The following is an 11,777-nucleotide window of genomic DNA, read 5'->3' as shown; positions in this document are numbered from 1 at the left end:
CCCTGGTGTGGTAACTGTGAGGTGTGTGTTTTGGGTTGTTTCCCAGAGTTTCCCCATGGGATTAAGCTTCAGTTACTCACAGAGGTAAGTTGCTTGACAACATACCTTCCCCAAGTATAGCTCTGACATAACTGTGAGTTGATAGTTTCATTTATATTCATAAATAAAATGGAAATGAAATAATGAAGATGTACATTGGAACTTCACTCATTAGTCAATGACATGAGCAACTTCTTTGCCAGCTCAGGTAAGAGCTTCAAATACTGTCACATTTTTGTGCTGATCATAATGTAACAGATACAGATACAGCACACTTAACCCTTAATCTGCACTATTGCGTTTTTATTTAGCACGTGAAGTCTAGCCCAGGGTTTGGCAAACTAGGGCAGACGATGTTTTATTGGAACACAGTGACGCCCGTTATTTGTTGACTGTCGTGGCTTTTGTACTGCAAGGCAGGTTGAGAATTATGACACAATCACACAGTCTACAAAGCCTAAGGTATTTATTATCTGGCCCTTTACAGAAAATGTTTGCTAGCAAAACAAAAGTTCAAGCCCTGATTTATAGCATTTGCTGATTTAGGGGGGTATAAATATTCTCATCATTGCCAATTTCAAGCTTCCAACCAGAAATGCGTTATGACTTGCACGGACCTTAGGCACTTCCGCCTTTGTAGGACCCCACAAATATATATTTTATTATATTTTATTTTATATGTATATATTATATTTTATATTTATAAAATACATATTATATTTTATATTTATAAATATAAATAAGAATATTTTTTATTTAAATATCTACATTTTAATATATATAAATATTTATTCAAATATTAAATATATAGTCAACAACTGCATTGATAGAAAGATGAATATACCAATAGTACATACAAACACTTTCCCTTCGGCCCCAAAATTCATATTTTCCTTCTGATTTTAAAAGAACTTAATTTCTTTTCATGGCCTCTAAAAGTGGAGTGGGCCTTGTGTACTGTGCCTACTGCATTAATGGATAAGTTGGCTCTGCTAACAATTCAGTGCTACTGAACTCAGAACTGGGGAAAGACATGCAGTAGTGCCCCATTTCATAGTATTTCTATGGCACAGATAAAATAGGTATGAATAACCTCAAGAGCATAGATTGAGCATAGATAAAATATAGTAAAATGATTAGGAAGTAGAGCAAGACTGCTGAATCTCAGATCTGTACCTCTGAAACAAATAATGCAATATATGTTAAGAAAAAAAAAAAGAAGAAGAAGAAGGTAGCGGGAGGGGAAGAATGAAGCGGGGGAAATCAGAGGGGTAGACGAACCATGAGAGACAATGGACTCTGAAAAACAAACAGGGTTCTAGAGGGGAGGGGGGGTGGGAGGATGGGTTAGCCTGGTGGTGGGTATTGAGGAGGGCACGTTCTGCATGGAGCACTGGGTGTTATGCACAAACAATGAATCATGGAACACTTCATCTAAAATTAATGATGTAATGTATGGGGATTAACATAAGAATAAAAAATTTAAAAAATGATTAGGAAGTAGAGTTTTGCATATTTCATACTTTTGGTTTTAATATCATTTATTTAATTTAAAATTTACATAACTTAATTTTCAATAATGCCTATGGCCAACAGTTGGCTCACAAAATTTCCCAAAATTTAACTATTGGCTCCTGCAAGCGGTATAAACCAGCTCCTGCATATGCCTTTGCCTTCTGGTGTCCCTTCACCTCCCAAATAAACTACTCTGGCTTGAATCCTTGTCTCAGAGTTGGCTTCTGGGGGAAGCCAAGCTAAGACAGAGGAAAGTAAGCTTCTGACTTGTTAAGCCACTATTATTTTAGTGTGTGTGTGTTGGGGGGGTTCTTCCTTACAGCCGGATCTTTTCCTAACTGATAGGATGAGGCTTGAGGTAATTCATAATGCAAACATTCAAAAAAAAATTTTTTTGAACACATACTTACAGTGACACAGTCGGTAACAACATAAATCCAGTCCAAGTTTTCATGGGAGATAGAGAATAACAAATGACCAAATTTATCTATATCTGTATGTGGTCAGGGAATACCTCTCTAAGGAGGTGACAGTGGAGCTGAGACCCAAACATGAGAAGGAGCTAACCACACAAAATGTTGAGAGGAGAGTTTTCCAGACAGAAGGAACTGCAAGTGCAAAGGTCCTGAGGTGCAGATGAGCAGAGCCAGTTCCAGGAATATCTGTGTGGCTGGAACCCTGTGGGTGAGGGAAGGAGTTGTAGGAGACAAGCCTGATCATGCAGGGCCTTGCAGGCCATGGTGAAGACTTGAGATTTTATGTTACCACAGTGGCTATTAAATGGAGAATCAAGATTAGAGGTGACAGGAGCAGCAAGCAGGAAGAAGCCACATAGAAGGCTGCCACAGAGGCCTCATGGACAGGGGGTGGGGGTGTGAAGCAAGGATGGCACAATGGATTGTTACAAAATGACCCTCAACAAATCATGCCCCCCTGAATTCATGCCCTGTGTGGTCCCCTCCCACTCTGACTCTGGACTGACCTTGTGACTGGTTTTGACCAACAGAGTGTGGCAGAATTGATGCTGTGGGAGTTCTGAAACTTAGGTCTTAGGAGGCCTTGCAGCTTTCACTCACCACCATGGACCTGAGACCATAATGTGAAGGATCCTTCGCTACTCTCCTTGGGGATGAGCGCCCACATGGAGAGAGAGGCCTTGCTGACAGCCAGCACCAAACACCCAGACATAAGAGGCCACCATGCACCCTACAGCCCCAGCTGAGCCGTCTGCTGAAAGTGCATGAGAGATCTCAGGTGAGACAATCGGAATGGCCCAGACTGCCAACCCACAGAGTCAAGAGAAATAATAAAATATTGTTGTTTCGAGCCACTGAGTTTTAGGGTGCTGGGTTATTTAGCAATAAATAAATGAAACCAGTGTGAAAAGAACACAGATTAGTATATCCTACCCTTCTCCTTGGAGACACCTAAGGATCAGATTTGCTTCCCCTAATCCCAACTCTACCTTCCCATTCTCCTTGGAGAAGCATTTTTGAAGGTACCTAGAAGTATATGCCCTGCTAAATTTTATGTGTACATTTTACCACAATGAAAAGAAAACGTTTTCAAGAAGCAACTTGTCGATGTCATGGAGCTAGTGGGTGGTAGAGATGAGATCTGAACCCTGGCAGTCTAGCTTTAGGATTCTGGTGTATGTTACCAAAAGAGATTGAGATATGAAAGGCCTCTGGGGAAATGGAAAGTACGAGGAGGGGAGAAAATGGAAATACTGAGGAATAATATGCCATTCATGGAGCTTTGCTCCTTATCAGTCATCCCTCTTTAGGCATCCAGAAATGGTGGGAAACACCCAGGATTCAAGCACCAGGAGAACTGGTTGCAAGTTTGGAATCTATGGTTTACCAGCCTTGAGACTCCAGGAAAATCCCTCCTAGTCTCTAAGTCTTTCCTCACCCTTGGGGATGATATCAATTCTGCTATTCTTTAGGATGGTTGTGTGAGTCACAAGAATTAATGGATGTGTGTTTCAATTATCTTTGGAAGCATGAGAAACCACTCCAAAATCTTAAACAACTGGGCTCAGCTGGGCAGTTTTTCTGTTCCACATGGTGTTGATGAGGGTACGCATGTGGCTGCATTCAGCTGGCGGTTCAGCTGGGGGTGAAATGTCCAAGATGACTTCATTCACATGTGTAGTGCTCAGCTGAAGTTTCTGGAATATTCTGAGGATTCAAATTGGTTGGGCCTCCCTCCCTCTCCATGTGGCTCTCCAGTAGGAGACACAGTGGAAGACAGTAGAAGCCGAAGCCGCCAAGCCTCTTAAGGCTTAAACCAGAACTAGCAGAGTCATTTATACCACATGCTTTGGTCAAAGCAAGTGACATGACCAGCCAGATTCAAAGGGAAGAGAAATAGAGTCTACCTCCTGATGGGAGAAACAGCATGCTCATGCGAAGACAGGAGGGCTTGTTGGCAGCCCTGTTTGTGACAATCCACTACAGTGGCACTCATAGGTGGGGATCAGAGTCAATTGCCCCCTGCCAAGAGGTAGGATTAGATAAGAGAGTCTTAGGAATGGTTTTAGCATAATGCTAAGGGCTGCAGCACGCAGCAAATGCTCAGTAAGTGCTGATTATTTTTAATCATTATCATTATTTTAACAACTTTTTGAAACAGTCACTGGTAGCACTGGTACTGTATCCACTTTACAGTGATACATGGAATAAGTGAACTTTCTGGCCTCTCCCAATTTTAACACCGTGACTCTTTGAGTCCCCTTTCCAGGTATCGGAAATTGAGGCTTAGGAAGACTGAGTGACTTACCTCGGTCACACTCTTAGCTAACCAGACCATGGTGAAGTCTGCATTCAAAGATGTCTTCCTCTACTAAAGACACTGCTTTTCATTCATTCCTTTAATAAGTAGTGTATTGTATTAGGCACTTACCATCTACCTGAAGAAGTATACATAAGTGTAGAATGACAATTATTTATTGAATACATACTATGTAACATTATGTCATTGAATCCTCATCATAAACTTACTATAATCCCCTACCTATTTTGCCAATGAAAATAAGGTAAAGTAAGGTTAAATAAAAGACAGGATCCTACCCTCTTAGGGATTACAGTCTATTAGAGAGGATATAAAGTAGTCAAGTAAATAATTATACATTTAATTACAAATTATTCCCGGAGTTGGGCTGCTATTAGAGCCCTGGTACCAATCCCACTCATCAAATCAAGACCTCAGGTAACCCTGGCAACCGGTCTTTCTGCCAATAGTAAAGATGGCGTCCAGAGAACAGACGCGTATACGCACCCGCTTACCCACAATACAATGGGGGGCAGGAGTAGGAGGAGGAGCAGTTTCTGCCAGGAGTTAATATGGCTCCCATAGTTACAGCATCCGCTCGTCACCTAATCAGCAGCCTCACTGCCCAGACCAGGCTGCGGATCAGGAGCAAAGTTTTCTTACCCCTCCGCTGACCACGACTACAGGAGAGTTTGAAGCCAGGCAGCACCCAGCGGAGTTAAACTCCGTAACAAGGGAAACACCACTTCCGCTGACGTCATTACGGCGACACGTGGATCCAAGATGGCGGCTGCGATGGTGAGTGAAGGAGACTCCGGGAGCCAGAGCTGGAGCGGGGCCCTCCGGGGGATCCCAGGACCCTGCAGCGCCCCATGCCTGGCCCGAGCCACCTCCGGGACCCGTAGCTCAGGCTTGAGGGATGTCCCTGACTGGGCTTGTCTCTCCCAAACTCCCCCTCCCCGACCCTGGCCCCGCACTCAGGCTTGTCAAGGCCCGGAGTTTTGGGGGAGGCACTCGGTCGGAGAAAAGGTCTCGGTTACCGTCTCCGCCGGTTCCTATTACTGCTTTGGTCTCCGCCTCCTGTGACCCCCTTTTTCTAATTTTCACGTCCCAGCCCGGATCTCTCCCGAGATCCCCCTATTCCCACCCTCGCTCCTCCTCCTTACGTCCAGACTTTGCTCTCCGCCTTCCGCCTCCCCTCTGTCCTGACCAGTCCGCGGATGCGACCTCACCACTGACCAGCCACCCAGCTCAAGCCCCGTCTCAGATCCTTTCCAGAGCCCTGTCCTCATGTCCACCTTCAATAACTGTTCCCACCGCGCACAGGTCTTGACTGCCGCTACCCTGGAGCATGCCCTTACACCCCTCTCCTCCATTTTCTATTTCCAGACCTTACCTAAGCACTTATGCGGTCTTCTCTAAATCAACTGTCTGCTTCTCTCCTGGGGAGCTTTTATCCCATTGGTTCTCAAACTTCACTGTGCATAAGACTCGGGTGTGTTGGGGGAGGCATGGTAAAAATGCAGTTTCCTGAGCCCCACTCCCAAAGTTCTAATTCAGTAGGTCTAGGTGATGCCCAGGAATCTGCACTTTTATAAGCACTCCAGTGATTATGATGCAGGTGATCTGTGAACTATGTTTTGAAAAACACTCTACTAGCCTTGTCTGGCTGCCTCCCCCTTGGGTGCCCCTGCAGGACCACACAACCCTTTAGGGAAAAGGTTGGTTAGAACGGAGCTCGTTAAGATGAAGGCTGTATGTGGATAAGGGTGCAGGTGAAAGAGCGGTGCCTGGAAAGTGGGTCAGAACTTACTGGCTCCTGTACAGAACCCTGGAAGTAGACCTATGAAGGAGTGGCCTTTCTTCCAGAAGCTCAGCTCGCATTCTCCTTGTCAAGAGACCAAAACCAGAATTGAAGTCACTTTGTCCAGAGTGATTTTCTAGGTCTTCTGTATGTTGCTTCCTCTGCAGATAATTTCATCCTAGGAGTGAATGCAAAGGAAAACACAGGAAAAAAAGGAGGTGATGTTTGACTTTAGCAAAGGCAGATTCTTGTTTAAATTCTTTGGTGTTGGCTTTCTCCAAACAAGGGTAGATTATTGGCCGACAATGAGCTTCCCTCCTTCTGTTAACCAACAGATAACATCCTTGTTGTTTAACGAGGGTTTCCTTATTTAGAACCTGAGGTCAGGTACAAGATTTCCCAGCCTTGCCTGATTTCTGTGGTTTCAGACTTCGATTTAAACCATGAGTGAGTGAGATGTTGAAACCAAATTTTTTTCTGGACCACATTCAGAACAAGCATGGTAGGATGTGAGGGTGATCTGGCTGCGACATCTGTCACCCCATTGATCGCCAGGGTTGATTCGGCTGATCTGGCTGGCTAGGCAGGTGTCCCCTTCCTCCCTCACCGCTCCATGTGCGTCCCTCCCGAAGCTGCGCGCTTGGTCGAAGAGGACGACCTTCCCCGATTGAGGAGGACCGTTCTTCAGTCAAGGGTATACGAGTAGCTGCGCTCCCCTGCTAGAACCTCAAAAAAAAAAAAAAAAACCAAGCATGGTATAAGAATGTAACAGGAAAAGTCACACCCTCCCTTGCCATAGGGAAAAACTTAATAAAGTGGCATTTATAGCATTGCACCCTGTTCAGAGGTTTTTAAGAGGTAATAAGTTAGCAGTACGTATTTCTGGCACACATTGATTTAATCAACAAATATACAAGTGTCTGCTCTGTGCCAAGACCTAGGAATGTAGTTGTGAAGTAGAGGGTTAAGATGCCCACCGTTGTGGAGCTTTTTTTTTTTTTTTTTTAAAGATTTTATTTATTTATTTGACAGAGACACAGCGAGAGAGGGAACATAAGCAGGGGAGGTGGGAGAGGGAGAAGCAGGCTTCCCGCCGAGCAGGGAGCCCGATGCGGGGCTCGATCCCAGGACCCTGGGATCATGACCTGAGCTGAAGGCAGACGCTTAATGACTGAGCCACCCAGGCGCCCCCGTTTTGGAGCTTTTCTAGTCTGAGGAGACAGGCAGTGAACAAGTGAACAAGTAGATGAACAAGATAACGTCAGATAGTGGTAAATGCTGTGAAGACAGCAAGGGGCGAAGTGATAGTGATTGGGAGTGATGGGGTGACACAACTACTTTGGATTAAATGGTCAGAGAAGTCTTTTCAGAGATGACATGAGTTGAGACCCCACTGACAAGAAGGAACCAGCAAGGCAAAGAGTGTTCCTGGCAAAGGAAATTGCAAGTGTAAAGGACCAACGTGGGAAAGAGCTTGGTATATTGGAGGAACACATAAGGCTGGAGGGACTGAAGTATGGTGAGGGGTGAGGGTGGGAAGGATTGATACAAGATGAAACTGGAGAGAGGCAGGAGCAGCTGTGTTTCTAAAAGCCAGCCTATAATTGCAGTGGATTGTAGTCTCCAGTTTGCAGTCTATGGGCTGTGTGTTGAAATAGACTGTTCTGTTAGGGTGCTTCCCCTTCCTACCCTTCAGAACATTACACTAGGGGAGCCAGCGTGCTTTCAGCCTGCAAAAAACCTTGAAGAGGAGTTGGGATTTTATTGTAAGCTGAGTGGAAAGCACAGTGATTCAGTGTATATCATGTCACTTGGGAGTCTTGTCCTGTGTGCTTTCATGGTGGATACAGTAACTGATGTTAAGAAACTGAGGATGTAATGTATACAGTGACCCACAGAGGCCAGTTTAAAGGGTGCACATGAGAAACTTTATGTTTGATGCAATAGTGAGAATGCATGGAAGTGAATTTATTACAGAGGGATTTGTGTAACAGGCAAAGTGGGGTCACAGATAGACTTGAGTTTGGGCTGTGTCAAGCACTTTATTACAGGAAGTCAGAACAGTCCCCACACCCTTGTATACATTAACTTTCACAACCGGTGGGATTGGGGGGTGTGGATCTGCTTTGGGGTATATGAGTTTCTGTGGCAATTCATACAACCAAAGAGGAATTAAACTAGTGGATTCAGTGACCGTGGGAACAGGCTAGGTTTTTGGTTTGTCTTTTAGATTTTGAAAGTTAGGGGGCGCCTGGGTGGCTCAGTCGGTTAAGCGTCTGCCTTCAGTTCAGGTCATGATCCCGTCATGATCCCAGGATCCTGGGATTGAACCCTGGTCCTTCTGCCTGTAGCTCCCCCCGGCTCCTGCTCACTCGCTCGCTCTCTTGCTCTCTCTATCTCAAATAAATAAATAAATAAAATCTTTGAAAAAGAAAGTTAGGGTTATGGGTTTCTAGAGATATTTTATGGGCTTTTCCCTCCCTTGCTTTTCTTAGTGAACGGCTCTTCTTCCCCAGGGCTTTGGCTGCCACCTCTCAGATGTGTTAGCGCAATGGTTGTTTCCTAAACCTGCAGGGCAACATTTCCCCCACAATAGCAGGAGATTTAGCTGGTGTCAGCAGAAGTTCTCTCTACTTTTCCTGCTTTCCTCCTACCCTGGATTTAGATGACTTTATAAAGTTACAGGATACTGAGTTGATCCACCTGGGTCTTAGGTGAGAGGCAGGCTCATATCTCATTCTTTATGGAAATACTGAGCATATGGCATGTGCTCTGGGGAATATTATTTTGGTGGAACTTGGAAAGTGTCCTCTGAGTACATTTGTAGGCATCGCAGGAGTCTGGAAACCTCCATTTGGAGAATATAACTGCTTCTCTCACATCTGTCATTGTCCATACTATCTGTGTTTTATCTTTTTCCTTTCTTTATTGGATATAATTCATATACTCTAAAATTTGCCCTTTTGAAGTAGACACTATGGTGGTTTTTCATATATTCACAAAGTTGTGCAACCTTCACCACCATTTACTTCTAGAACATTTCATCCCCCAAAAAGAAACCCATTAGCTGTGGCTTCCCACTCCCCACTCTCCTCAGTCCCTGGCAACCACTAATCTTTCTGTCTATATACGATTTGCCTATTCTGGACATTTCATATGACTGGAATCATAGAGTACGTGGTGTTTTGTATCTGGCTCTTTTTTTTTTTCAAGACAGCATAATGTTTTCAAAGTTCATGTTGTAGCAAGTGTCAGTACTTCATTCCTTTTTATGGCCGAATAATATTCCATTGTGCAGATACACCACATTTTGTTTAGCCCTTCATCCGTTGATGGACTTTGGGATTTTTTTTTCTACTTTCTGGCGGTTGTGAATGTTACTGTGAACATTTATGTGCACATACGTGTTTCTATGAGAACACATATTTTCCGTTTTCTTGGGCACGTAGCTAGGTTTAGAATTGCTAGGTCAGTTGACAGTGCTCTGATCCAGTCCGGAGGCAGGGGAATGGGCTGAATGGCCACAACGTTCACTTGAGCAGATGGAGGCTGTGCTGGGCAGCCCCGCAGCCCCAGTCAAAAGCACAGGCACTGTCTCGTGGCGAAGTCTGGACGGTAGAGGCCTGCATCTGCCACTGGTCCCATTTGTGCGAAGTTGCAGTCTTGTCTGGGCCTCAAGTGGGGATTGCGATCAGCCCATGGAGGATGGAGGCCTAGAGCTGGAGTCAGCAGGCTCGGGCTTAGCCCCAGCACTGACACTGACCTACCCTGTGGCCTGGGGCAGATCACTTTGGTTTTTTGGTCTGTAGCCACGGATGACATAGGAAATGAAGGTTTGGACTTGATGGTTGCAAAATTTCAGGTTGAAAATTCTGTAGTTTAGAATACTCGAATTTGAGTTTGTTTGTTTTCCACGGTCATAGTTTCTGTAGTCTTTCCAAGCTTCTGTCTGTTGGTTGTGCTGTCTCTTTGATCTTTCCAGTTGCCCTACCTGGCATGAATTCTGCAGGAGCCGCTGTGTCCCTTGGAGCCAAGGGGCCAACACCAGGCCCTGGGTCAGATGTGTTTCTCCGAGCAGTCCCTTTAAAGGAGTGCCTTCATCCTCTCAGGAAGTACAGAGGAGGCTGAGACAACATTATGTTGCCTCTTGGTTTCTCTTTTACAACTTGGACAAAAGTTCCCCTTTGATCTTGGCATTAAAGAAACGGGTCGCAGAATGTTGGAGAAGGTCGAGTTTTGATCTCTGGGCACTGGCAGGAAGGTGGGAAGGAGCCAGGATGAGCAGGGCCATCTGGCCACAGAAGAATGATAGCCACCTACCACCCCCCAACCTGCTTTGATCCCTGAACCATTTGCTGACACTGGTGTTTCCCACATGGGGCACTGTTGGGGACACCCAGGACTTCCATCTCAGTCCTCTTCATTACTTCCTTCTCTGCCTTCCTAACTTGATTTCTCACCTATGCCTGAGCATTAAACTAACAGGCCTTCCACTATCTGAAGTCCCCAGGTTTTGTATTCAGAGGATATGCTAAGTGCTGCTAGCGGTTCTTAAAAAACAAAATCAAAGCACAAGTTGGAACTGAATTCTTAAGCCAGTTTAGAAGGGAGTTTGGGTACCTGGCAAGTCACTTACCATCTCTGAGCCTCAGTTTCTACTCATGGTACATCAGATGCTGTAAATTTGGCAGTCCGTGGACCACATCTTCACATGGACTTGATTTGGGGTGGGTTGCTTTGCTTTGCTTTGCTTTGCTTTTGACTGGCACCAGACTTAAAAGTTTTTGAGTTGGTTGCCAACATTTAATTGGGGAGATTTCACATTTCAAAGCTAGGTTTTCATTTTCTCTTGAGAATTTGGGCCAAGATTCCCTGTCAGAGGCATGCTCCACACAGGGCCCAGCTCATCACTTCCTGTCTCGGCACCCTCCTGTATCACTCCGGAGCGGTCTCACTGTTTAGGTCACTTGCATGGTCCTGCTCCGTGTTTGAATTTGCGACTCCTGAATAAGATAGTCTCTCTATAAAGTGTTTCCTACTCTGACATTCTTTTTTAATTTTTTTTATTTTTTAAAGATTTTATTTATTTATTTGAGAGAGAGAATGAGAGACAGAGAGCACGAGAGGGAGGAGGGTCAGAGGGAGAAGCAGACTCCCCGCCGAGCAGGGAGCCCGATGCGGGACTCGATCCCGGGACTCCAGGATCATGACCTGAGCCGAAGGCAGCCGCTTAACCAACTGAGCCACCCAGGTGCCCCCTTACTCTGACATTCTGATTCAAAAACTATTAAAGGTGTGTGGTAATCCCCTATGTGACCTGACTTCAAGGGAAAAGGTTCTACTCTCACGATACATTTCAGCTGATAAACTATATGCCCATCCAATATTCCATGGGATCCTTATGAAAGCCCATTTTACAGGTGAAGAAACTAAGGCTTGGTCTAAGGACCTGTGATTGATTTAATAACTTTGGACAAGCTTTTTTTTTTTTTTTAAACCGCAGTTAACCATTTCAAAAATCTTTGTGCATGTGTGGTAACATATATATAACAAAAGGTATCATTTGAAGTTTTTGAAGTGTACGATTGGTGGCATTAATTACATTCATAGTGTTGTGCAACCCTCACCACCATCCATCTTCAGA

General features: G+C 44.8%; 1 protein-coding gene across 2 annotated transcripts in view; it reads left to right on the top strand.

The window, feature by feature from the left end:
* Positions 1-4,913: 4,913 nt before the first annotated feature.
* The window catches only part of TM9SF4 (transmembrane 9 superfamily member 4), a 52,174-nt gene continuing 45,310 nt past the window's right edge, over positions 4,914-11,777 (top strand). Inside the window, exon 1 of one of the 2 annotated variants that reach the window (XM_035006045.1) lies at positions 4,914-5,127. In XM_035006045.1, the coding sequence (XP_034861936.1) occupies positions 5,113-5,127 (15 nt within the window). In that variant the 5' untranslated portion in view covers positions 4,914-5,112. The remainder of the gene's footprint in view (positions 5,128-11,777) is intronic. The other variant, XM_035006044.1, reaches the window with a different exon arrangement.

This window comes from Mirounga leonina, unplaced genomic scaffold (genome assembly GCF_011800145.1).
Source record: "Mirounga leonina isolate KUSES-001 unplaced genomic scaffold, KU_Mleo_1.0 Mir_150, whole genome shotgun sequence".
Classification (NCBI taxonomy): domain Eukaryota; kingdom Metazoa; phylum Chordata; class Mammalia; order Carnivora; family Phocidae; genus Mirounga; species Mirounga leonina.
The sequence above is the reverse complement of the archived record's forward strand: the minus strand, read 5'-3'. Positions and strand labels throughout refer to the sequence as shown.